Source organism: Drosophila mojavensis, unplaced genomic scaffold (assembly GCF_018153725.1).
Source record: "Drosophila mojavensis isolate 15081-1352.22 unplaced genomic scaffold, ASM1815372v1 contig_136, whole genome shotgun sequence".
NCBI classification, from domain to species: Eukaryota; Metazoa; Arthropoda; class Insecta; order Diptera; family Drosophilidae; genus Drosophila; species Drosophila mojavensis.
This window is the reverse complement of record NW_025318667.1, coordinates 13,037,036-13,062,500: the sequence shown is the minus strand read 5'-3', so window position 1 is coordinate 13,062,500 and position 25,465 is coordinate 13,037,036. Positions and strand designations below refer to the sequence as shown.

Genomic DNA, 25,465 nt, shown 5'->3' with positions numbered 1-25,465 from the left:
TGCTGCAATTGCCACAGGGACTTGCCCTGCCACGCCCCGCCCTGCGCTCGGCCTGTGCTCATTTCGTTTCAATTGCGTCAAATTGTGTATTGAGGCAACTTTTGTGGCTCTTACCGCACTTATGGCCGCAGCAGCTCTTCGCTTTTGTTTATGCTTGGCGAAAAAAACAAACATTAAACGCACACACACACACACACACAGAGGCATGCAAGAAAATGTTCGATTGCCTCAAATCGTGGCATTTCAGCAATTTTTCACATGTCTCTGTCGAAAAGGGAAAAACAAATTTTAATGTTTATCCATTTGGCAGTGACGCGTCATCTTGTCTGTGCCCCCGCCAGAGCGCCAGCCAGCCCCAAATCCCGCAACTAACCCCCATGCAGATGAGAGTGAGACAGAGAGAGAGAGACAGCAAGTACTTGGTGAGCATTATGGAAGTCCCTAGAGCTAAACTCATAAACCCCAAGCAGCAGGAGATGAGAGAGATTTTTATTGCAACGCCAACTGCAATGACTCTGCATGGAGAGCAACCCTCCCGGCCAACAACGACCAGCCTCAGCCCCAGCTCCAGCTCCAGCTCCATCCCAGAGTCGACATAAACCCATCAGCCATAAAGTGTCGCAAACAATTTAAATGACCTGTTGATGGATTCGACGAGCAGGAAACAATTCCCAGCCATGGCAAATGTGCCACCAATAAGTGCTATAAATAAATGTAAATACTATACTATATATATATATATATATATATATATATATATATATATATATGTATATCTAGATATCTTCATATCTATCTATATATCTGGGAAATCTGTTGTAAATTTGTTCAACTCAATTTATTGATCATAAAACTAATTTCTCTATTAATTATGATCTGTGTCTGTTTTTCTTTTTTTTTCGTTTTTTTCCCATCCGCATTGCGAACATGATTTCGTTTGGCATTTCCCATTTCACATTTTACATTCTCCCATTTCACATATTTTGATATGCCAACCTTTGGAATTAATCATGCAACTCGTTAAAAGCCAAGCACACGCTGCAGATACATTTGCATCTGTTGTATCTGCAGCGGCAACACGAATTTTATATCTCGAGCGCATCTCCCAACTGTCGATCGCATCGAATTTGATGTTCTAATTTTAATTTTATCGGGCGACAACGAATTCCATAATTTTCTGGACGTCTTTTAGTGGCAGTTGGACACGTTCGGCCGATTGTGTGTTTCAGTTATTCGAGTGGGCCGCAGTCGGAAATAGAATAGACACATCCGATAACAACTATTAAATCTGATTAATTCATTTGTGCTGCTAACAAATCATTCCAAATACTTGTGGCGTACATTCAAGAAGTTAACAGCGCCCTAACATAGTCGGTAAATGTCAAATGCTAAAGTTAACAGTGACAGCAAATGCCAAATATTGAAGAAAGGTAAATGTGACACCTTGTGGTAACAGTCACGGAGCTAACAGCGGCTTAACAGTGCCAGTTAATGTCATATGTTAAAGATCCTTAATCAATAATTTCATGAATAGAAATTGTGGCATGCTTATTATAAAAGTTTCAGAGCGGTAAATGTAAAATGTTAGTATGTGAAATAATTTTGTTAACAGTCAAATGTCAAGTGTTAGAGTTTCTTAATCCAAGTGCTCGTTAATAGAAAGTGTTTTTATCAACGGTCGCCGACTTAATGGTGCAAGTCTCTGAGGCTGTACTGTTGAGATATTTAACATTATTTTAACATTGATCATTGATTTAAGGTTTGAACTTCAACATTAACAGTGTATTAACATTGAATTATTCCATTCAGTTAAGCAACCTTATGGTCTAATATTTGAAGAATATGTCAAATCATTTCAATTCAGCTCAGACTCGACAAACGGAAAATCTTCAACATGTTTTCGATGTAGATGTAGCATTCGATCCATGTCACTTTTTTTTATGTGGCACAACAAAAATGTTCGATTTGATAGCGAACATTGAGTATTTCCGAGCTACTTTGATGAGTGCTTAATGTGAGCTATAAAAATTGAATATGAAATAGGCTAAGGGTTAGTTTTTGTGAGATTGAGCGGCAGGGAGGTAGGGGTAATGGGGCAGTCGTAGGGACAGCGATAGGGGCAGGGGCAGTGGCAGGGACTGGGGCCAGAGGCAGCTGATTTGAGCTACCATTTGGTGCATTGACATTGTGCACCTTTGCATTTTCTCAGGCCTTGTTTACACACAGTCGAGTGTTAAGTAAACTGTTGTCGTTGTTGTTGTTGTTGCTGTTGTTGTTGTAGTTGTTGCTGCTGTGTAAACAAGTGACATCTGGCCAACCATCCATGCTGAGTGGCCGCCCCTTGGCCCTGCTTAGCAGTGCGACAATTCTCGAGCGGGGGTGTTACAAATGTATCTATCTATCTGTATCAACGAGCTGCAACTCAATTTGTATCTTTAGCCATTGCACGCAGTTTAATCTAAGAGCGAGTAGCTGAGTCAGTCACACACACTCACACACACAAGCACGCTGGCATGCCAACGCAACAATCTGTGTGGCATTCCGCTCTAGCAGATTAGGCTAGCAAATTGTATGGAAGCGAATGGCGTGGCCAACAATGCGCCGCATCACAAAATATTTAATTAAATGCTTAATTACGCTTGCCATGCCATAAATTCATCAAATGCAATTTAAGCTTACACACACACACACACACACACACACACATACACACACTCGCCCCACTACATTCAGCAGCTCCTTGGCTCTGGCTGCCCGCTATGCTGCATGCGTTAATATCCACATGCAGATACAAAGATACAAAGATACACAATTACAGCCACAGATACAGATGCAAGCGACTGGTGCTGCGCATCTCGTTTTCATTCATTAACAGAGTTCGGCTAAAGCTGAGCAGCCCGGTCGCCGGGTTAAACGATATGTGCCATAACTCTTCCAGCTCAATCTTTGCAAATGCGACACCAGCAACTGCCTCGTGAGTCGTGAGTCGTGAATCGTGAATCGTGCTGCTGTTCTACAGTTGCATAAAGCGCAAAGCGAAGCTTCGGATATATGTGTGCATGTATCTGCATCTGTTAGCCAATTTCAACTGAATATTCTTTAAAGTTGCTTAATTTTAGTTAAGAATTTAAGACATTAAGGTACTGTATCTCCATACGAACTTAAGTATCTTCTTAACTGTATCATTTCATGTTAACTCACTAGTAAATGTTAGCTGTAAAATTTGCGCTGTTAAATCAAAATTTTAACTGTGAATCGTACATAATCTATATCTTAATGATCAACTTAGACTGCATATACAGTAAGACGTTACTGGTATTCAATCTTAAGCTTGACTTACTAGCCCTTTGTTTAAACTTTGATGAGATTACAATAAAATGATGATGAGATTAAAAATAAAATTCAATGAACTTTAAGACATATAATACTTATGTTACTTATGTTTATGTTAAGCAGATCAAAATAATACATGTATATGTTAATTAACATTTAAACTCAATTTCATAGTTGTCTAAATATGAGTTGAAAATTCATAAGCTGCTCTATTAATGTTAAATAAGAAAGCTAGGCATATCGGCAACTTAACATTGCGTTAACATATAACTATTCCATTTGCTTTACTTCGACAACATTTTGTGCACTTTCCACGCTCGGAGCTAACCAAATGGTTTGCCATCTGTCAAATCGCGATTCGAGCCCCGCTTGGACTTGTTATTGGCTCTAATTGCAACTGAAACTTTTACTCCGCTGCCATAACTCAATGGAGAATCTGTGGTCAGGTCAATGAGACTCCATTTCCATGCCCACACACACACACACGCATATACACGCACACATGTGCGCTTGGGCCAATGCACAGTAGATGAAATTGACAAATTGCAGTGAAAATTTAGCTTTTGAAATGAAAACGAAATGCGAGCAATTATTTTTAATTGAAAATGTCAAAGATGTTGGCTGCTGAAAAGCGTCGGCCAAGTCGTCAAGCGGCCCAGCGTCAGCGTACAGAAAATGTATCTTACAGATACAGATACAGATACAGATACAGATACAAATACAGATACAGATACAAATGCGTGCTGCACTGCGTTCTGCTTGAGAAATTCAAACTACACAAAAACAAAACAACGAAAAACAAAACAAAATGGGAAAAACGTGGAAAACTTATTAGAAGCACTCGAGGGCCACTTTGGGAGGCGGCACCTTGAGCGGAAATGCGATAACCCTGAGTGACGGGAAATCGAAATGAAACATAAAACAGAAGAGGAAGAGGAAGACAGAAGTAGACTGAATACGGCAAACAGATCGAACTATATAGCAAGTCGTGATGCATTTGTATTATGCTATGTGGAGCTTACCGGATAACATGGGCGCCAGCGCAATGGCATTGGAGTCCTGTTGCTGCTGTTGCTGTTGCTGAAGCTGCAGCTGTTGTTTGCTGGACAGCTCCTGTTCCTGCTTGAGTGCGCTCGACTTGCCCGGCACACAGCCGCCGATGGGCTTCTTGGATTTCCACAACTTCATAGTGTTAAGTCACAGAGTCACAGAAAAAAAGGATTCGCTTCTAGATTGAATGTGATTTTAGATTTGGTTTTCGCTTGGCAAATACATTGTTTCGCACTCTCTCTTTCTCTTTCTCTCTCTCTCTCTCTCTCTCACTCACTCACTCTATCTATGTATATCTTTTTATAAACTATATATAGAGAGCTGTTTTGGTTTGGTATTCGATTGGTGCTGCATAATCAAGAAACCCAAAAAAAAAATACTATAAATTGCACCATTCGAAATAATGTAAAAAAAAAATAAAACAAATATTTAGGAAAAATAAATGAAAATGTGGAGCAGATACTCACACATACACGCTCACACACAAACACACATACACACACTCCCGAGTCGCGCGCGTGTATTCAAAAATTGAACAACAACAAGAAATTGTTAAACGTCTCGCGAGGGCGCGACGTTTGCTGCTGCTGCTGCTGCTTGTGGCAGTGGCACGTCCGGTGTACGCGACGAGAAATTGCACAATGATTCAGAAGTCCGACAGGCGCCGGCAGCCCGCTATACGCTCGCCGATCTTACAGTTAGCTGCCTCGCAGCAGCAGCAGCGGCCGCGGCAGCGACGCATCGTGTCGCTCTGCTTTGTATCGGGCAGATACGCAACAGCAAGCAGACAACGGCACTCTGCCGCTCTCAATTGCACGCGCTCTCACACTCTCTGTCTATTCCTCTGTTGCTCTCTCTCTCTATCTCTCTCTTTACGTCTGCCTCTCTCTTTCACTTATTTTCCCGTCTATGAATTTCCATTCGAAAAACTCTCTCCCACTCTCGCTCGCGCCGGCTCTCCTTTCGTTTGTGCCCGAGTGCTTGGCGCGTTTTACCCTGCGCTGCAGACAACAACAACAAAAACACAAATAAAATCCAATAGGAATGCTGTGTCATATAATGTATGAACTAACATATATCCTGTACAAAAATCAATTTAATTATGTATGTGGTGTATCTATAGATATATGTATATCGCATCAAGTTAATATGACTGAAGTAAGCAATATAATATGAATCTTATACTGCGTCAATATAAAAATATTTAATTTCCCATTTATAGATGAGCTAATTTGATTTAGTTTAAATATTCATTGATTCTACCATTTAATATTTCTCTTAATTTAACATGTAAATTTTAAAAGCCAAAACTTGAAATACCTTTCTCTTATCACCATATATACCCCACTTGGTCATGCATGCGTGTGTGTAGGGTATTATTATGTTATAGGCCCATATGGAACATTTGCGTATGTTGCGCCAGAGACGGCGGGCGCTATAGTATCGCATGCGAGCTTCTAATTGGAAAGCACTCAAATCAGAGCCGAATGATGTGCGATATGCATGACAATGGACAATGGAGCATCGGAACTTCGGAGCAGTAGCGCCAATGGGCACTACTCAAGGGTTTAGACACCAAACTGTTCGACTCGATGGCCCCTTTTTGGCTCGTTTCGAGGTCGTCTTCTGTGTTGATGATGATGTCGAAAATTTCGCTAATTAGTCACGAAAAAGCTCGCGGCCCGAAATGGTCAAAATGACCAAAATTGGCCAAGTGGCAAATGTAGCATAGACCAGAAAAATAGGCAAAAAATAAAATATAAAAATAAATAAAATAACAATAGCTAATGGGACAAAAATGAAAAGCAGCTTTAAAACATCTGCTACCAAGTTTAACCTTTGACAATTGTGATATCTTTAATCAATTGAGAAATATATGTACATACATAAAAAATATATACAAAATATATCGAAAATATGATATATTCATGATATAACAAAATCTTCCTTTAGGCTCGTTAAATAATAAAATTTACGAATCATTAAATATAATCTCGGCTTCATAATATCAAACTGGATAGAGTCCATATGCTGCCGTATACGCGTAGAGTTGCCTGCCGTTGATGAAATTATTGCCCTCTCTATCATTTGGAGTTGAGGTCGAGGCACGGATACATTTTTAATGGTATTTCAAGTTTTATTTTTACGTGAATTTTCGTTTTTCCTTTCTTGATGTCTGGCACTTCCGATGGCATTAGCATTGTGCTACACCGAGGGGTGTGTCGTTGTATCTGGCACATTTATGCAGCCGATTTAAGGCCTTTAATGACCTCCACTAATGATCGAAGCCGATTGACTCAACAGCTTCGATGGCATTTACCAATGGCTTCTATTTTTAGGGTCCTCTTGCGGAGCATATGCAAAAGGTGTCTTCTGAATTTATGTTATACAAGTTCGAATGGCTTACCGCAACAAATATATTTTATCTGATAAGCATTTATATGTAATATATATATAACATAACTTAGTTATTGAACATAATTAAAATTTTTTCTTTTTTGAGAATATATTTATTTACTTTAACTGGGTTATAGAATATGTCCAACTATATTAAGTGCAGCATACGTTTAGGCTGTACTAATTGTTTTAAATATATCATAATTTAATAATAAAAATAATAAAGTATTAAATTTCTCCATTACACACTATTGTTCTTAAAATTTTTGCCCAATATCCATTTCACATTTGCATTGCAATGTTTCAAGTACATTGTACCAGTGTGCAGCCTGGAAGAAACTCAGCTGAGTTTGTGTCCCTTCCACACTCTTACAATTTTTCGGTCTTTTCGTTTCCTCCTTTGCGCTCTGCTTGTACTTATACTCATTTTTCAAGCCCGAAGTTAACCGTTACCAGGCGTGAGACACATTGCATATTCACACATTGCATATTCACACACAGCGCTAACTATGTATGTGTGCCAATATGAAGCGTAGTCAATCGTCTCTTCCTCTCTGAGTGCTTTCGCGCCCTTTGCAATCAAGAATAAAGCCGTTATATGGAAACAGACACAAGACGTGGGAATTTTTGCGACGCGTGCGCAGAAAATCTAATGTTAGTTTAATTGGAGATCGTAACCTATTAAGATCTCCGTCAGTCCCTATATGTGCGTGTATTTGTTATTCATGGACTTGCGTATTGTATTGCTATGTGTACTCAATTTTATAACGGTAAGTAGGAAAATATATGAATACAAATCTGGCCATTCTGGCAGCTGTCCCTCTCTAACCAACACGCACAGATTCATGGAGAGGCGCCCATTGACAGCAGGTCTGGAAGTCCAGCAAAGCTGCTGCCCAGCGTCTGCCGCAAGGATGTTAACGGCACCAGCTTGAGCGTAGAGATTCGTCTGCCCTTCATGGACATGGAGCTGCGCCACGAACGGCATTTGCTTGTGCTGCGGGCGCCGCAGCTGCTGCTGGTGCTCCATGGCCATGAGCTGTTCCAGCTGCAGCTGTCCGGCAAAGAAAAACGCCTGATGCGCCTGGGCGAGCTGGCGGGCCGTGTGCGCCACCAGTTGGCCACAGCCGCCGCTGTCGTCCTCTGGCGAGAGTATCTGTTGCTGGCCGTGGCACTGGACGATTCGGTGGAGTTCTATCAGATGCCCCAGCAGGCAATGCTGGATGCCCGGCAGCTGCTATTCGAGCCCATTCAGGAGTTTGCTCTGGCTGGCAGCAGCCTGCAACAGCTTCATTTGCTGCAGCCAAATGCAGACCAGGTGCTGCTGCTGCTGACCTTCAATGTGACCCAGAGTCAGGCCAGATGCAGGTGAGATATGCACCAGGCTATCAAATGTCTACCCCGTATTCTCACTCAGACCTTCACAGAACCTACGAATGGTTGGAGTCCTATTTCAATCCCGTGGAGGAGCTCAGTTTGCCAACCATCAAGGCTTTTCAGGTGGTGGGCCATCAGCCCCATTACATAATCACCGGGCGATCTTTGCGAGGACAAGCTAGGGTAAGACAGTGATATACCCTTGCTGGCCACATTCCTAATTCTCTTCATCTTGCTCCACAGCTTGTGCTGTCCGTCTATGAGCTGGTGACGCCCACGCTGCGCCTAGTACGCCGGCAGAGCCTCACGGTGCAGGCGCGGCACGTGCTGGCCGTGCGTTTTCGTGGCCGCAACCTGATCTTCGCCTGTCCCAGCATCACCAGCAGCAGCGGTGGCTCATGCATCCTCTTCCGCATGGTCGATGGCAACTTTGTGGTGTATCGGAAGCATGTGCTGCGTCAGCTGCAATTCAGTCACTTGGCCGCCTCCGAGCAGGGCCAGCTGCTGGTGGGAGCACGTGCCAATGGCGAGATGCTGGTGTTCAATAGCCAGCGCCTCGATTGCTACAGCGGCTTTGGGGCTGATGGCCAACCGAATGGCGTCTACACGCATCGCAATCCACAGAACGAAAGCTTCGTACTCCTAACATATCAAAGCAGTCCAAGCGCCACCATGCTGCGGATGGTGCAGCTGGGCGGTACCAATGAGCCAGCCAGCCTGGCTGCCAGTCTGGAAGGAAATGATGGTAAGCTACAATCTTGACAGGACTGAGTCTCAGTCATATTCTCATATGCTCTTCCGCAGATCTGAGCAGTGTGCAGCAGCATCGGCACGAATTCGAGGAAGCAATCCATGGACTGCGCAGTCGGCTGCTGCGTCGCAAGCAACAAGTGGATGCACTGCATCAGCTGATCCAATCACTGAACCAGCATGACCCGAAGTTCAACCAGACGCAACCACTGCGCGTTCAGAGCGGCTCCCGTATTGAGCTGGTGCAGCTGCATGGCAATCATCTGGCCAGCCCCGTGCAACTGCAGCAGCGTGTGGTGCAGCTGCGTCAGCAATATGCCCACAGGCGCAACAAGCGCTCCTTTGGTGTGGGCAATACATCCTACGTAGGTGCACTGGACATGCTCAAGGCGAAGCGTTTGCATGTCCAGAACTTGATCTACCATGGTGAACTGCTGCCAGGTGAGACAGAAACGTGACTCCCACTAAATCGAACATTTTTAGAGCATTCTCTTGGTTTACTAATAGGTTACTTTGTGGAGTCCGCCGAACCACCAGCCATACTAAGCATCAAGGGGCAGCTGCTCACTAAGCAGCTCCACACACAGCTGCTGCTGATTCCGCCCAGCGACAAGCAGCAACCGGAGCGCATACCGGCTAACCACATGGTGGTGCGGCATCTCCAAGTGGAGCGCATCAACAACATCTCCTGGTTCGACTTTTACGATTCGCTCTTCCTGAAGTCGCGCGACAGCGAGATCCAGGGACGACTTGTCTTCCAGTTGCGCGCTCGCGTTGTCAATCTGCAGACGCCGCTGCTGAATGGACTGGTGGTGCAGCGGCTCTTCAATTTGCGCCAGCCCCAGGTGGTGGACTCCAATATATTCATGTCCGCCTTCCATGCACCCAAGCTGGATGCCAGGCTGGTCAACGGCCTCAACTTTGCAGAGGATATTGTATTTCGCGGCGACAGGGATTCCCTTATTAAAAGTGAGTAAGGCCCAAGGAGTTGATAATTGAGTATAGCATGATGCGGCGGTGTCCCATCTGTAAAGCTCGAAATCTAAATATCAATCCAACACAGAAAAAGTGACATCTTGACGGTGTCACAATTTTTGCCATAGATTTCATTAAACCCGAAACCAAACATTGTCGAATTTTGATCTGAGTCGAAGACGGCCTAAACAAATATGAATTTCAAAAGCTACTCGATGCTTGATATGAAATGACATTTCACGATAAACGATATGAAATGAAATGTAGTCAGTACATTCAGTAATAAACTTGACATCATAGTGTGACTAGTAAAATATAAAATAAAATATAAAATAAATTATGGACGGCTGCACTACATTGATATATTTATTGCTACTCGCAGCGCCGGTTCGCATCTACCAGATGAGCGTCTCGGGTGATATTCTCGTTGCCAACATGACCAAATGGCCCCGTCAATTGGCAGCCGAGGGCCCGCATCAGTCGACCCATCTGCAGCAGTATTACATGGGCAGGATCACCCTGAATGGCTCCCTCACAGTGAACAATCTGCAGGCGGACACGAATATGACGCGAATCTATCTATTGGGACAATCTCTGCGTGCAGAGGACTTGCACGCAGACTATCTAATGCACAGTAAAAGTCAGGTAAGTCTAAGAAGAGAGTTGGACTTAAAGAAACACATGTCTGAATCAGGTCTATAGGTTTATATCCCTATAAAAGAACTATAATTGCAAATGCAACTTTAGGCAATCTGTAAAACTGCAAGTGTTCAACTGGGGAGCTAATCAATGAGAGCTATGCAATCAATTTGACAGCATATCTGTCGATCTGACGCTTTTGTCGGCAATTTAGTCATTCATTTATTCAATCGGTCCATCAATAATACAGTCAATCAGTCAATAAGTCATCAACCATTGATGTAGTCAATGGAACAGTCAGCCCATATATATATATATATATATATATATATATATATATATATATATATATATATATATATATATATATCAGTAAGTCAATCAATCAGATCTTCACCTCCTATTACTCAGATCGATCGATCAGTCAATCTATCATTGAGTTAGTCCATCAGCTTATCAATCAGTCACTTAATAAACCATTTATTTAGTCAAGCAATCAGTCAGTCAATCATTTAGGCATCAGTTAGTCACTTGGACTATAGCTTTGTCAGCCAAGTAGTCAATCTCTTAGCTGATCAATCAATCTTTCACTCATTCAATCAAATCGAGCAGAATCCCATTCATATACTTAAAATAGATTTGATTTGAACTCTGCTTTCCCTGCTCTAATCCAACCTTCCTTCCCCTAGCACCTGAAGCAACTCGTCTTTGGCAATGCCAAGGTCACAGCAGTCGCCTTGAGCACCCAGCATATCAACGGACATCCAACAGCTGAGCATCTGCTCAGCGGCGCTGAAAATAATCCCGTGGCACGAGCATCGCGGAAGCCGTTGCACGTGATCTTCATGAATGCCCGTATTGAGGGCGATGTCTACTGTGGCAACTACAGCAGCCGGCTGGCTCAGCTGGCCAACGACGCAGTGCGTCAGGGCGAGACGGCCAGCATAACGGGCATCAAGCTATTCGAGGCACCATTGCTGGTGGATGCGCTCTCAACTCAAGTGCTCAATGGACTGCGCGTCTCCGAGCTGGTGCTGAAGGGCCAGCTCGAACAGAGCTTTACCAGCCTCAAGTACTTTCCCCGGATTGTGGTCAAGATTCTGGTGGACATTGATGGTGATTTGAATGTCCAGCGCCTGAATCATATGAGACTGTCGCAGCTGCTGCAGCCGGCTTACAGTCTGCAGCGTCTTGAGCTGCCGGATAAACCCAAATTGCAGAGCCTGATCTTTCAGCGCCTCAATGGGCTGGCCTTTGACGAGCTGCTGGGCAAGATGAGTGTGCCCAATGAGCAGCAGGATCGAGTACCACAGCCGCCACTGCTGCTGCACAAACAGCTCATCATCGAGGGCAACGTGCGCTTCGACCGGCCGCTGCAGCTGCAGACTCTCAATGGCATCCACTGGGACGAGTATGTCGGTCGCTTGGTCAGCGCGAATGCCAACAGCGTGATCTCCGGCCAGAAGTGCTTCCAGGCGCCGGTGCTGATTACGGATGCCCTACAAGCGCCCAGCCTGAATGGCCTGGACCTGTCCGCTCTGCTAGAGGACACGCTGCTGCGCACGACGCCCCAATCGATTGGCGGCATCTACAGCTTCGATCGGCTGACGGCCAGCAATGTGGACATCGAACAGGTGAACGGTGTGCCCGCGGGCAGCTTTGTGGACCTGCGGCAGGAGGCGTTGCATCTGCAGGGCGATCTTTACGTTACCCAGCTGCACATCCACGGCAGCCTGAGCTGTGCGCTGGTCAATGATCCGCAGCTGCCACAGCTGGAGCAGCGGCTGACCGCGCTGCAGCAGCGCAGCTGGCGTCGCCTAATGGTGCTGGGCGATGCCCTGTGGACTGGAGGGATTGGCTCCAATCCGCAGCTGGACTATCTGCGTCAGCATGCGGTGCGTCGCCGTGGCAAGCAAATCATCTCCGGACATGTCGTCCTACAGCAGCCCCACCTGGTCCAGCTGCAGACCAGCCAAAGCTTTCCTCGCCAGCTCAATCTCAATCACATCGCTAAGGATGCGCTCCTGCGCCAGGCACCGAGCACCCAAGTGGTGACGGCACCACAGACTCTGCTTCAAGCTGTGCGCGCATACTCCATCAATCTGCTGAACGATGGCCAGTTCGAGCTGCTGAACCACATCGATCTTCTCCGGCTGAATGCCTCGCTCTATCGTCGCTCCAGCGGACTGCCCATCGCAGCCACACTTCACTTCCAAGTGCCGCCGAACATTGGGGAGCTGCAAGTCCAAGGCCAGCTCAATGGGCGCCTAGTGGCCAGCCTCTTCGAGCAATCAACAGACGTTGTCTGGCCACCCGTGCGCATTGTGCGTCTAGAGCTGCAGCAGCATCTGCAGCTGGACGAGATTAATGGCATGAGTCTGGAGTATCTGTTGGAGCACCGCGTGCCACTGCATGGCGCCTCCTTGGAGCTCTTTGGCACACTTCAGTTCGAGCAGCTGGTGCTTGGCGAGCGCTGCCTGCTGCGCACCATCAATGGGATTCCCTTGCAGAATGTCGTCTACCGACACGGCCAGCGCCCACAGTTGATTAGCGGCCCGAAAACCTTTGCACGCGGCATTCGCTTCGAGGGTCCCGCCCACATTATGCGCCTCAATGGACGCGACCTGAGCGAGAGCTACCAGCAGAGCATCTACACAGATCGTGACTATAGCATCGATAGCTTGGTCCTGGATGACGTGCGCTTCGAGGGCGGCCTGATTGTGGGCGCGTCGATGGGCGAATCGCGCGAGGCTCGACTGGAGACGCAGCCACAGAACGTGGCACGCCAGCAGCTGCGTCAGCGTCTGCTCCAGTTTGAGCTGCAGCTGCAACAGCAGCGTGCCACTCACAGCCAGCGTCTGCTCTATCTGGACTACGAGCAGCAGCCGCTGGAGTGGACTTGGAGTGAGCCGGCAGCGGATGAGCCGCTCGAGCTGGCGGCGGCGCCACAAACACCACAGCCGACTGGCATCTGCCAGCTGCAGCTGCTGCTGGCCCAGTTCTCCAGGAAGCAGCAGCGCGTGCACTTGAGCAACGTCAGCCTGGCCAGCCGGATGCTGCGCGCCAGCTCCGAGCGGGCTGCCATACGGGTGAAGGCGCAGAACTATTGCCAACTGGAGCAGCAGTTCCGTGCTCGCGTGCGTATCAGTTGCCGTGGCCACACCCATACGCTGGGCCTGCGCCAGCATGTGGAGCAACTGCAGCTGCACGATCAGCACGATTACAGCCTGCTGCTGATCAGCAGCCCGGATGAGGTGCGTGTGCTGCGCGTGAATCACACAAATTGCAGCCTCAGCGATTGGCAATCGGTGCAGCCCGCCGCCGCTGGCCGGCTAATGAAGCTCATCCAGGTGGAGGACCAAACGAAGGGCAACATCTCAACTCTGCTGCTGACGAACGGACTGCAGCAATTGGAGCATCTGCCGGTGCTGGCAGTGCATCGCCTGGACGCACAGAGCCAACGCTTCGAGCTGCTGCAGCACATCGAGGGCGACTACGATCTGGCTGAGTTGCAGTACGGGCAGCTGCTGCTCAGCTGCCACAGCTGTCGCCACATCTCCATTTACAGCTACAATCCGACGGCACAGCTCTTTGTGCCGCTCCAGCAGCTGCACTTGGCCGCACGCATCCAGCAGCTGCTGCCCTTCACCGTTGGCCAGGAGCGTCACTTGCTGGTGCTGACGCTGCCCGGCTCCAAGCACTTCCATCTCTTCAGCTACGCCCACATCGAGGGCTGGCAGCAACGCACCTACGGCCACATGGCCGACTTCCAATGGTCCTGGCCACTGATACGCTCTGGCCAGCAGCTAACCACCTCCACCTCTGTGCTGCTGCTCTGCGGACAACGTTTGTGCAGCCTGGTCAAGGCGCTGCTCGATTAGCATCGATGTCAGATTAGAGTTATTAGGGCCATTCCATTCTTTGTTTCCATTTGTTTCAAATTGAGTGTTAATTGTTGCTACAATTAATATTAGGCAGTTTATTAGTTTGTTATCTCTTCGATTGTATAAATCAATTTTCTGTTGTCGTAGTGGGAATTAGGGGTATTCCAGGCATGTTATGAATGAGCTAAATTCGGCAAGTTAAGTGTCTTTGAATTTATGTAGATATATATATATATATATATATATATTTAGTACATATATATATTTAGTTAATGTTTCGAGTGTTATGGAATTTCAGTTTACTTTCTAGTGGAGTAGCCCTAAGAAATATATAGTTATATATTGCAGGACTAGCTCTTATACATAGTACTTCTCGATTAGAGCTCGTGTAAAATTATTGTTAAATCTCTAAATATGTCTATCTATTCATCTGTTCCGTTATCAGCTAAATTTAGAATAAGTGTTATACAAATTTAGAGAATATCCCTAATGAATATATAAACAAATATTTACAAAAAAAAAAAAAAAAAAAAAGGATATAACAATTGTTAATCCTACTTAGAAATCAATGTATATAAAATTTAAAATATAAAAAAAAAATAAAAATAAAAAAAATAATTAAAATAGAAAAAAAATATATATAATCATATTAATTTTGTATATTCTATGGCATACCCCTAATAGCAATTATCACATTTTCCTACAAGTTTCCGCTCTAAGATTTCAGATATTTGTAAATGGCATATTCACTGTACAGTAGAGCCTAGACATTGAGGCGCTTGCAACTGCACTTGATCACATAGAGCGTGAAGGCCAGCAGACCCAGAATGCCCCAAATGGAGCTGTTCTGGTTGGAGCCGTCGCCGATCTGTGACCGGATCCAGTCGACGTGGCTGGCGACATCGACGAAGACGGACGACTGGCTGCGCAGGCCGAGCAGCTGATTGGCCGTGGTCAGTGGAGCGCCTGCATCCAGCTCATATGCCTGCTCGTCGTACTTCACGCAGAGCTGTTGGCCGCAGGGCGAGCGCTTCACGCACAGCCGCAGCAACTCGTGCACCTCGTGCCCATCCTCGCCAGCCAAGCCCCAGCTGCTGATGTGCCACGGCTCGGATGTCATCTCCAGCTGGGCGGTGTTCACGGACAGCGCAATCGGCTGGATGCGCGTGAGATGCGCCGAAACATCCTGCTCGAGCATGAGTATGGCCAGGGACAACTGCTTGGGCGGCTTGTGTACGTGAGTCACGCCCAGCACCTGGCCATGAGCCGTGGGCGAAAAGCGCTGAGTGCTGCCCAGCACAACGCGCAGCTCCGCTGGATGGTAGAATCTCATGTTGTCCTGGCTGCAAAAAAAAAATAGAATTAGTCTGACTCCAATGCACAGCAGCAGCTGGACACCTACTCATAGACGCACTGCGCCACAGTCAGCACCACGGAGGGAGCCACCAGTGCACCCGAGCAGATGTGACCCTTGCCAAAGTAGTCCAGCTCCTGGTCGAGCAGCCGTATGGAGGCCTGATACGGTGCCGCTGATGCGGACGAGCCTATGCGGCGCTTCTTAGCCACCTCCGAGTGTGTGTAGGCTGAAAGAGCGAGAAGCAAAGGAACGTGTAGGTTAGGTTAGTTAGGTTAGGGGCCTCTAAGATTGCCTCGCATATGCCAAGTGACTAGACTTTAGGGCTTCTGCTTAGGAACTCTTATAAACCTAGTCTCTTTAATATACTTTCAAGGAAACCAAACTCAGCCGTAATTCGTATATCTTAATCCGTAATCCGTTAGCCGTAAGCCGAACCACTAAGATATTTCACATGAATTCATAAAACTTAGATATCATCAATAAATTTCTTCAGTTAAAGTAAAGGTGAAAGTAAAGTTGCCCCATTGATTATCGAAAAGTTTCTGAAGTGGCCTTGGCAACAGGTGAAATGCATTTTATATGGAGTGATCCATGGCGTTGGGTTTATCAATATCAATGCGAGCGACTCAGGCGCATTCCCCCATCAGCTGATCGATTGTTTACGAAATTTTTGTTGTTCTATTCGTTTAGTTTGGGGTCTTGGTATTATCGCACGATAATAAAAATTTTTGACGCGCGTGCCTTACGACTGTGCCTATCAATAGTTATTGGTCAGCAAATACGCCGGAAACTACGAAATGGCTATTTGTAGTTTGGCCTTCAAGTATGTCACAGTCAAAACAGCTGAGCATAGCTATAAGACTTGACGTAGTGGCTGGCCACTGCTCTATAATATCCAATATTAGTATTATCTATTCATAGCTTGGAGAGATTTCTGTGGACTACAATCAATTTTAATTAATATTCTCGTGTCTTTTATCTAGATATATGCCATAGATTTAAAAAAAAATTATTTAAATTAAAAGACCTCAAATTCTTAAAATAAAATTGCATTCAAATTGAGATTTCTAGAAAACATATTTTGACTAAGGGCAAAGTCTGCCGAGTATGCACGAATATAATAAAAAATGTTAATTTACATATATTCTATACAGCGATAAGCGCATACCACCCTGGAAATATTTTAAAACCGATTATATTTAAGATTTCGTAACACCCAAACCCGATTAAATTGCTCAAGCATTATATTATATTATGTATATACATATATGTTTATTATAAGAAATTCTAAGTTTTTAATCCAAGCCTTTAATAGAATTTTTCTATAATTTTTCACGTATTCAGAAATTTCTATTTCAAATATTAGAGTTCAAATTTGAATTAAAAAAAAAAAAAAAAAAAAAAAATATATAACAGTTATTTTTAATAAATCTAGTATTAATAAATCCATTACTGTATTCGACTTACTTGTTTGCATTTCGGCGCATAGAAATGCAAAAATCAAAATTTTGAGAATCCTCTTGATCTGATCGTTGAGTTGCATCGTTCAGAATAATTTGAGCTCGGATTTTGGATTATTATTATTAGAACGGATCGGCAGACACTTAACACTAGGCGGGGCACTGCTCGAGCGGCTTTCGGCCAGATAGTGCGCACCTTTAGAGAGAGCCGAACGCTGAATGAAATAGTTCAATTCTAAATCGCACGAAATCAAATTCGCAAACGCTTTTCCTCCAGATAATTCAATATTTCATTTGATTTCGGTCGATGTTTATTTCTATACACTTCCAAAAGGGCATTTTTGACTTTTCTTGCAGTATGTGACGCACATGTAAACATGGCCTTCGTCTAGATCTGTCTCTGAGAAAATATATAGGCACGGGGGAGCCAACACCAATCCATCTCTTTCTCTCTTATCGTTCATTAACATTCTCTTTCTCCATCGCTCTCTCATTTCCTCATCTCGCTCCCTCTTACTTGTTCTTAGTTTGTTCCTTAGTCTCCCTCTCTCTTTCTTACTTTCACTCTCTCTTCCACAGCCTAACTTCTCTGTACATATATCATGTTTCTAAAAATCGGGAAGAGTATTTTCCCTTCCTTATGTTAAGGTTGATCTTTTCTTCTGTTTTTTTGTTTATATGTTTATATGTACTGATAAAGTCACAACATGCCATAAAAAAACATTCACACACACACACACACACGCAATAATAATCGCAATTGATAAGACCTCAGATTATTTATTATTATTTTCTTCTTTTTTGTTTTCTTCGATTTCTTACTTTGTTTATTTCGTTTTTTATTTATATTTAAATTGCGATCAGTGCACTTGAAGTTGGCAACATGGCTAACGATTTGCTATACCCTGCACTTATGTAGAAGACGGACTGAGTATCAATGAATCTAGGAATAAAGGTCAGGTCCACTCTTATTAGTAGAATTGCCTTGGCTTAAAATAACATGCACTTAACATATAGTTGGCATGCACTTATGATAACATGCAATTAACATCATATATATATGCTTAACATACACTTAACATGTCTCTGTTAGTAGTAGATTGTCAATCCTTAAGCATAAGCCATGATATAGACACAGTCACAATATCAATCAAAGATTTATAAAATTCCACCATTTAGATTAGTAAATGTCTAGAGAGCACATAATCATCGCCATGCTCTGATCTGATAGTTCCCTATGGTAATATCACAATGGAACTCTCCTATCAACTACCAGCTAATCACATACGTTCGTTTCGTAAGATAGTGTGATTGAAAGACGTTTACATAGCTAAATTGCATTCGACAAGCGATTGTCGATCGCCGATAAGAATTATGAATTGCCCAACAGGTAGCTGGAACAGCATTGGCTGGTAGAGTATGAGCTATGAAATACCCTGTACACTTGTGCAGGTTTATCAGGTTCTTGGTTGTTTTTCAATTTTTCACTCCAAATTTTTATTTAAATCAAAGATAAATGATAAAACACAGTTTTTCCAATTATAACACGAAATGGAATTTTGAGCGGTTTGATAATGGGATATTCTAAAGGTCAAGAAAAATAACAGTTTAAACGATTATCGTCGCCTCAGATAGATAGGACTTTGTCGGACTATTAGTAATTGTTTTTGTTTCGTCGCACACTGATAAGGAAGGTATAAAATATGATGAGTTTCCCACTTCAACAAGCTTAAACGATTTGTACTCACGCAATGGAATCGAGCACAAGATCCTAAAAGTAGGCTACTCATGGCATTGTATGATTCATATCATGTGGATTGCTAGAAGCGGTATATGGTGAACAGGAATATGGAATATAAATGCATGTTAGATGGCTTGAAGGCTTTGGCGCCCCCCATCGCCTTGGTGGCATCTATGGCATCCGTTAGGTCTTTAGAATCCGGACCACCGTCAAAATCATTATCGTCCCTATCGGAATCCAGGTCCCGATCTTCCCGATCTTCCCGATCGGCTTCCTCATCCGAATCAGCTTCTTTTTCGACTGCCTGTCGCTGCTCACGTATATCGTAGCGCTTCACAAACTCGTCTATCCAGGCTTTGTAGTGATGCACGCTGGTGTAGATGCCCGATTGGTTGGGCACGCCGCAGCGGATTCCCCACGAGCTGATGCCAACCAGCTGCCCCTGGCAGAGCAGCGGTCCCCCACCATCAGCGGTGCAGGCCGCCAGCTTGGTGTCGTTCGTATTTTCCACACAGATCATGCCCGGTTGCAGGTCGACCTGTTGGCAGGCTGGCTGCTCGATTAGTGTCACATTTAGCTTGACCAAATGGCCGAGAAAGTATTCCACTTGATCGTTGTTCCAGGCGGAGATCTGGCAGTGGGTTAGCGGCTGTGCCGTGACCGTAGTCATCTGAACGGGACGTATAAATGGCGGCACTGTACCGTTGAGGTGAATCAATGCAATATCCTTGTCATAGCTCTTCATGTTAAACATCGTCATCAGCACCGCCACCTCGTCCACTCCAAAGGTCAACGGCTTATCGTTGGGCATCAGCAGGTGCTTCTTGTCCAGCACAACAATGAAATTCGACTTGTCCAGGAAAGTGCCATCCATGCTCGTTCGACTGAAAAACACACACACACACACACACAATTAGAGCTTCAGCTGTTGCCTCAGACGAATATCAACCACATACTCCATGAAACAATGCGCCGCAGTTAGCACCACATTGTGGCTAATCAGCGAGCCACCGCACACATGACCAGCGCCATAATGAGAGTCATTCGTTTGCTTCCGTCGCAGAGAAACAAAGCTATCGGTGTTCAATGGGTTCTCCACATCCCACCTGAGATCCTGATTCGCTATGATCTCCTCCGTGGACATTTCTCCCGTCTGCCCCGACTCGGTCACGCCCAGCGAGCTGCACAGCACAATTAGAAACAATCCAAGTGCATTCATCTTACCTTCCAAGCGTATATTCACAATTGAATTCATATTTTTTAGCTCCGAAAAAAAAATATATATATATTTATTTATAATAAATGGAACACAATAGTTTGACTGACTATATGAGACTGATTCGTTCTCGTAGAAATCCGTACACATCAACATTCATGGCAAGCGAAAAGCAAACTAGATCGGAAACTTATTAAGAGACAACTAGATGATAGGAGTTCTCCAGTTGCTATGAAACCCCCAGAACCCTGAAACAACCTGATATTTTATTCATTTCACGCTTCCTTTCTCATATTTTCGATATAGATAAAATCCAGTTAAATATTTGATTTATTGACTATATACACTGAGCTCATTGAATATGCAAATTCTAGCTCTAGTCAAAATGCTTGAAATCGATAAATATCGATATTATTTGGGTTGTAGAGCGTAAGCCTAAATTTTCTGTGATGAATTTCTGATACCTGCCTTCAAAATTTGCGAATGTATTTTTGGAACTGCAGCTCTACGCCGGGCTCAACCGGCCACTGGTAACTGGAGCACTCGTTCTTCATGTTTTATTGAGTTCCTTTTACAGACTAGACTTACGACTAAGACACGTGGCATAGGCCGAGCAGCACAGGCACTGCAATGCTCAAGCCGAATGAAAATGTAATGATACCGACGCCATCGCCCTCTCCCTCTCCGCTTCCCTCACCACTTCCTTCTCCACTTCCCTCTCCACTTCCCTCACCACTTCCTTCTCCACTTCCCTCTCCACTTCCTTCTCCACTTCCTTCTCCACTTCCCTCTCCACTTCCTTCTCCACTTCCCTCTCCGCTTCCCTCTCCGCTTCCCTCGCCGCTGCCCGACTCAGAGATATTCTCGATTATCCAGTCGTAGTAGTAAGAGACATCGGTGTAAACGCCTGGAAGCATGGGCTGGGCACAGCCAATGCCCCAGGAGACAATGCCCGCCAGTTGGCTTTGACAGACGAGGGGTCCGCCGGAGTCACCGTTGCAGGCATCACGCTCTCCTTCCATGTAGCCGGCACAGATCATGCCGGGCAATATTAAGTGACCCAGGCCGCTATCGTTGATGCACTGCGTCTCACTGATTATGGGCACATCGACGGTCATGAGTAAATCGGGACTGTAGCCCTCCTCGGTGTAGCCCCACCCTGTGACCTGGCACACGATTCCACTCGGCACCGTTAGAGCAGTCAGTCCAATGGGTCGTATCGTGGGATGATAAGCCGGCACTGACCCACTTAGAAAAACCAGTGCGATGTCCTTGTCGTATGTCGACAAATCAAATTTTTCCAGCTGGAACATCAGCTGCTCAATGTCAAAGGTTAAAGTGTTGGCCTTCTCGAAGCGATCCAAATTGCCCATGACCACAATGATGTCCTCTTTGGGCAGAAAGGTGCCATCGTAGATATCCTGACTGGAATGAGAAGAGCAAAGGCAAGAAGTAATTGAATATGCGTATCTGGATGCTTGACTAGACGAATCAGTTCTCAATATAATGTGGATAGGTCAGATCAGATCAGGGCTAGTCTATACGATGTACGAAGCAACTACTAGGGTAAATCAATACGAGCATCGCATAGAGCAATCTATATGTAGTTGATTACGCACAAATTGTTCGATTGTTTTGCTTGGCTCTATGACGTATATCAATCCTATCCTATGACGATCAGTTAGCAGCTATCAGGTGTAAGGCTTCAGCTGGACTGATCAGATTGGTAGCAAGCTGTCTTTGCTTGAGCTTTAGCTGCTATACATATAATGTATAATGATGCGGTATTTCGATTGGGGATCGGCTGTAGTGAAATCCTTGCTTGTACTTACTCCACGAAGCAATGGGCAGCGCTGAGGACCACATTGGGCTTGATCAGGGAGCCGCCGCAAATGTGGCCGGTGCCAAAGAAGTAGCCATCGTTGAGGCGACGTCGCAGGCTGGCCTGGTGCCTGGTGGCCTCCATGGAGGCCTCGGTGCCATTGATAATCCGGCCCGGATCCACGTTGAATCTGGAGCGCATCAGCGGTGAGCTCAGTCGGCCGCCTAAACACGCGCAAAGGAAATGATTTTGAGAACTGATTTTTGAACTGCATCCGGATCAGACATACCATCCGCTGGCAGACAGATGCTAAAAAGGATCGTCAACGCGATCATCAAAAGCCGTTCGGCAGCCATTGGGAGTCTTCGTATTTGCGACACAAGCTGACAACGTCAACTAACTGCGCGGACAATCATGGCTAAAAGCACTGGGCCATCCATCGATCGCTAGTCAGTCGGTATCGTCACAATTAAATCTGGCGATACATGAGCGACATAATCTAATCAGAGCAGAGCGAGCATGAACCGGGCCATGGCTAAGGGGTGTGATAGACTATCTTGATAAATTCTTTGCAATTGTACACTTTCAAAATTATTGAATGGATTTCCCCAAATGAACTGCCCTATCAATAGGTTTAACACCAAATCAATGAAGATTTATAGATCCAAGCGCGTGGAGTTCTTGCAGCCAAATGAAGATAACGCCAAGAGAATGTTCCTCGACTCTATCATGGTATGATATGACATGATATGATATGATATGACATCATATGGCATGATTTGACATGATATATATGTTTTTCAGCCTCAGCTCATCAACCGATAGGGAGACCAGAGGGCTTGGCCGATAATTTAGAATGTATATACTCTCACTTTTCGTTCAGTATCTCTTCCTAGGGTATTAAGTAAACATTAGATCGCATTTTTGATGGTTTCTAAAGTATCTACCACTTGTCCTTGCTCGCAGAGTTCTAGGAAAATACCTGACGATATTTATTATTATTTCATAATATTTCAATTTAAATTAGTACAGAATATCAATAAATAAATAAATAATTGTAAGAATAAAAAAAAGCCTATGATTGATTGACGCACTTACCAACCACGTGACCGAGTAACGAGCAAAGCTAATAGCATAAATAGAAATACGTATATAAAAAACAGTTTTGTAGAGAAGACAAATGGATTGGCCATTTGGCATTAACAGTTGACATAAAATTAATATAAGTGATGGGACCACACTTTCATAGGACCTCCCAAAACCAGAGCCACCACACGGAGAACTCGAAATATACATATATAAATTAAATTTATGCATATGCAAAAATATATTACAATAAAAATTGATTGATTGATAAAAACTGATGAATGTAGCATTACTTTTAGTTTCATTTACAAAATATATTGTCATATTGATTTAATGATATCAAAAATGTATTTACAAACTTGCTTGAATAAAAAGAACTTATGTAAATTGCATAATATAAATTACATAAATAATAGCATATCTAAAATATGTATATATTAAAATGAACAATAAATTTAAAATATATTATCAATTACAGGCAATAATTGTTACAAGTTACATAATAATTATGTACAATTTATAATACATATTACATTAATAATTATATATAATATATATAATATAATTTGCTAATTTAGATCAATAGATCTTACAACTTATATGCATTTGGTCAGCATCAGCTATGTGTATAAACTGACATTCAATAAAAAAAATTTAACAAATTTTGAAACAACTAAAAATATTGCAGTGACCAGACATTGTTCTGTAGTTTGAAAAGAGTGAGCGAGATAGAGTGATAGAGAGGTAGAGCTTTAAATATTGCCATCTTCATCGATTCTAAGCGATTTGATGTTCTTCAAGAATTTGTTTGGTTTGCTCTTCCGTGCGATTGATCAACTGCATTATTTCATCCAGCTCTGTTTTAGCCATTTCGTCGTCTGGACTTGGCTCCTCCTTGATCCCGGCTACCATTGACTCAACTTCAGCCTTGACTGATTCGGCTTTGATCTGACCAAACATGGCATCCAATTCGGATTCCTGACTTTCACTACTCTTGTATTGAAGCTGTGGAACACGACGACGCTGCAGCACCTTACGTTCCACGTGTTGTTTACCTGTTTCCATTGCCTTGCGCTTTCTGCAATCGAAACGGACATTGAATGCTTTGGATTTATAGCTTGAATTGCATTTGTTTTGGCTAACCTGTTGCGTGGACTTAAGCATTTGGCAGCCACGCTAGTGGAGCAGCCCGCTGATTCACTTTTGATGGTGGATGTGGCCGTTGGTATATCGTCAAGTTTGAGATCGTCAGGCTCAAAGGCAGCCACAGTTGACAGCAGCTGTTTATTCTGTGCACTGAAAGCCTCCACGTCGAAGGGCTCCGTTGCCACAGTAGCTAAATGGCATAGATAAGCATTTTTATAATTATTATCAAATGCACTAAATTCTAGTCTTACTCCTCCAATGGCGAGCACCATCCCGGCGATATTGCTGAACTTCTATATCCTTTTTCTTAACAATATCCAACAAGTAGTGTACATTTTTGCTTAGACTGGCGGCTGTATACAGTGCATTCTTCAACATGTGACGATAGAACTGCAAAAGTAGGTGAACTCATATAAATTGATCATGAATCAATCTAATCTATCTAGACTACATACTGTTAGTAGGACACTGTCCGTGGACGTCAGGTGCCACTCCCATTTCAGAGGCGCCGGCGTGCCTTCAATGCGATACTTCAAACTAAGCACCGTGCGCTGCTCCAGCTGCTCGTCCTGGTTCAGTTCCTGCTGCTGTTCCGCACCATTCTGTGAGGCTGCTCGAAATGTAGCATCTGCTGGCTGGGCGCTGCTTAAGGCCGTACGCACGGCTTCTGCTGGAAACTCCACGCGTTTGTTTAATTGCTGTTGTAAATGCTTGACAGTGTTAGTCATTTGACCATTGATTAATAAAGCAATAGAGCGGGCAGCAGCTCACCTTGATGCGCTGCAGGAACTCGGCAACAGGCAGATTTTCAGTGTAGCTCAGCTCCTTACGTTGATCGTGGCAACAAAACTGCAGAACCTTGTCTTCGTCAGCGGAGCCATCTATTAGGCAGCTCATCAAGTGTACATCCCTTAACTTAATCATATTTAAATGCATATCTGAGAACAATACTTATGATAATCGAAATTTGTATAGCAAACAAATATACAAGACAACAGAAACAGCTGATAGGCGACATTGGTGAATCTTTTAGTTCGCGCAAATCGAAACTCGCGAACTGGAACTGGTCGCAAATGTTAAGTGAACGGTAACTTATCGATAACTCTGCAGTGGTAGATAGAACGCGCGTCCGATTTAAAATGCGATTTGAAAATTTTTCAAAGAATTTATTTATACGCAGACGTGTTAGCTCTGACAGCGATTTCGTTCTGTTTATATTTTTGTTTGTCGAT

General features: G+C 44.2%; 6 protein-coding genes across 10 annotated transcripts in view; 1 reads left to right on the top strand and 5 right to left on the bottom strand.

Annotated features, from left to right (window-relative positions):
• LOC6583715 (glutamate receptor-interacting protein 2) overlaps positions 1–5,045 on the bottom strand; it is a 24,642-nt gene extending 19,597 nt beyond the window's left edge. For 2 of the 5 annotated variants that reach the window (XM_032732344.2, XM_032732346.2), the window contains exons 1-2: positions 4,851–5,045; positions 4,356–4,731 (exon numbers count right to left, since the gene is read on the bottom strand). In XM_032732344.2, the coding sequence (XP_032588235.1) occupies positions 4,356–4,521 (166 nt within the window). In that variant the 5' untranslated portion in view covers positions 4,522–4,731; positions 4,851–5,045. Of the gene's footprint in view, positions 1–4,355; positions 4,805–4,850 lie in introns of those variants that run through there. The other 3 variants (XM_044010538.1, XM_044010539.1, XM_032732345.2) reach the window with 3 other exon arrangements.
• Positions 5,046–7,363: 2,318 nt separating this feature from the next.
• LOC6583714 lies at positions 7,364–14,673 on the top strand. The gene is made up of 8 exons (XM_002009343.4): positions 7,364–7,550; positions 7,622–8,148; positions 8,208–8,340; positions 8,401–8,902; positions 8,962–9,348; positions 9,415–9,876; positions 10,265–10,527; positions 11,211–14,673. Exons 1-8 carry the CDS (start codon positions 7,485–7,487, stop codon positions 14,400–14,402), a joined length of 5,532 nt encoding a protein of 1,843 aa, XP_002009379.3. The 5' UTR covers positions 7,364–7,484; the 3' UTR covers positions 14,403–14,673.
• A 350-nt stretch (positions 14,674–15,023) lies between these two features.
• Positions 15,024–17,452, bottom strand: LOC6583713 (trypsin-4). Its single transcript, XM_002009342.4, has 3 exons — positions 17,230–17,452; positions 15,808–15,988; positions 15,024–15,748 (listed from the first exon to the last, which is right to left on the bottom strand). The coding sequence occupies exons 1-3, from the start codon at positions 17,303–17,305 to the stop codon at positions 15,169–15,171; spliced, it is 837 nt and encodes a 278-aa protein (XP_002009378.1). The 5' UTR covers positions 17,306–17,452; the 3' UTR covers positions 15,024–15,168.
• Positions 17,453–18,694: 1,242 nt separating this feature from the next.
• Positions 18,695–20,461, bottom strand: LOC6583712 (trypsin eta). The gene is made up of 3 exons (XM_002009341.4): positions 19,920–20,461; positions 18,971–19,847; positions 18,695–18,904 (listed from the first exon to the last, which is right to left on the bottom strand). Exons 1-2 carry the CDS (start codon positions 20,333–20,335, stop codon positions 19,043–19,045), a joined length of 1,221 nt encoding a protein of 406 aa, XP_002009377.2. The 5' UTR covers positions 20,336–20,461; the 3' UTR covers positions 18,695–18,904; positions 18,971–19,042.
• Positions 20,462–20,769: 308 nt separating this feature from the next.
• Positions 20,770–22,416, bottom strand: LOC26527741 (trypsin-1). Its single transcript, XM_015161683.3, has 3 exons — positions 22,291–22,416; positions 22,012–22,225; positions 20,770–21,604 (listed from the first exon to the last, which is right to left on the bottom strand). Exons 1-3 carry the CDS (start codon positions 22,355–22,357, stop codon positions 20,770–20,772), a joined length of 1,116 nt encoding a protein of 371 aa, XP_015017169.2. The 5' UTR covers positions 22,358–22,416.
• Positions 22,417–23,524: 1,108 nt separating this feature from the next.
• LOC6583711 lies at positions 23,525–25,429 on the bottom strand. Its single transcript, XM_015161414.3, has 5 exons — positions 25,005–25,429; positions 24,689–24,931; positions 24,485–24,623; positions 24,231–24,423; positions 23,525–24,165 (listed from the first exon to the last, which is right to left on the bottom strand). Exons 1-5 carry the CDS (start codon positions 25,167–25,169, stop codon positions 23,865–23,867), a joined length of 1,041 nt encoding a protein of 346 aa, XP_015016900.1. The 5' UTR covers positions 25,170–25,429; the 3' UTR covers positions 23,525–23,864.
• Positions 25,430–25,465: the final 36 nt, after the last annotated feature.

Bases quoted from the DNA above. Each gene is read 5' to 3' on its own strand.
- LOC26527741 (XM_015161683.3), bottom strand. From the start codon at position 22,357: ATGGCTGCCGAACGGCTTTTGATGATCGCGTTGACGATCCTTTTTAGC. The intron at 22,226-22,290 runs GTATGTCTGATC...GCGCGTGTTTAG, and splicing joins CATCTGTCTGCCAGCGGATG to GCGGCCGACTGAGCTCACCG. The intron at 21,605-22,011 runs GTAAGTACAAGC...TTCTCATTCCAG, and splicing joins GCTGCCCATTGCTTCGTGGA to TCAGGATATCTACGATGGCA.
- LOC6583712 (XM_002009341.4), bottom strand. From the start codon at position 20,335: ATGTTGATGTGTACGGATTTCTACGAGAACGAATCAGTCTCATATAGT. The intron at 19,848-19,919 runs GTATGTGGTTGA...TGTGTTTTTCAG, and splicing joins GCGGCGCATTGTTTCATGGA to TCGAACGAGCATGGATGGCA.
- LOC6583714 (XM_002009343.4), top strand. From the start codon at position 7,485: ATGTGCGTGTATTTGTTATTCATGGACTTGCGTATTGTATTGCTATGT. The intron at 9,349-9,414 runs GTGAGACAGAAA...GTTTACTAATAG, and splicing joins CCATGGTGAACTGCTGCCAG to GTTACTTTGTGGAGTCCGCC. The intron at 10,528-11,210 runs GTAAGTCTAAGA...TCCTTCCCCTAG, and splicing joins TAATGCACAGTAAAAGTCAG to CACCTGAAGCAACTCGTCTT.
- LOC6583711 (XM_015161414.3), bottom strand. From the start codon at position 25,169: ATGCATTTAAATATGATTAAGTTAAGGGATGTACACTTGATGAGCTGC. The intron at 24,932-25,004 runs GTGAGCTGCTGC...CATTTACAACAG, and splicing joins AGTTCCTGCAGCGCATCAAG to CAATTAAACAAACGCGTGGA. The intron at 24,624-24,688 runs GTATGTAGTCTA...CTACTTTTGCAG, and splicing joins CGGACAGTGTCCTACTAACA to TTCTATCGTCACATGTTGAA.
- LOC6583713 (XM_002009342.4), bottom strand. From the start codon at position 17,305: ATGCAACTCAACGATCAGATCAAGAGGATTCTCAAAATTTTGATTTTT. The intron at 15,989-17,229 runs GTAAGTCGAATA...TCGCTCTTTCAG, and splicing joins ATGCGCCGAAATGCAAACAA to CCTACACACACTCGGAGGTG. The intron at 15,749-15,807 runs GTAGGTGTCCAG...TTTTTTTTGCAG, and splicing joins GTGGCGCAGTGCGTCTATGA to CCAGGACAACATGAGATTCT.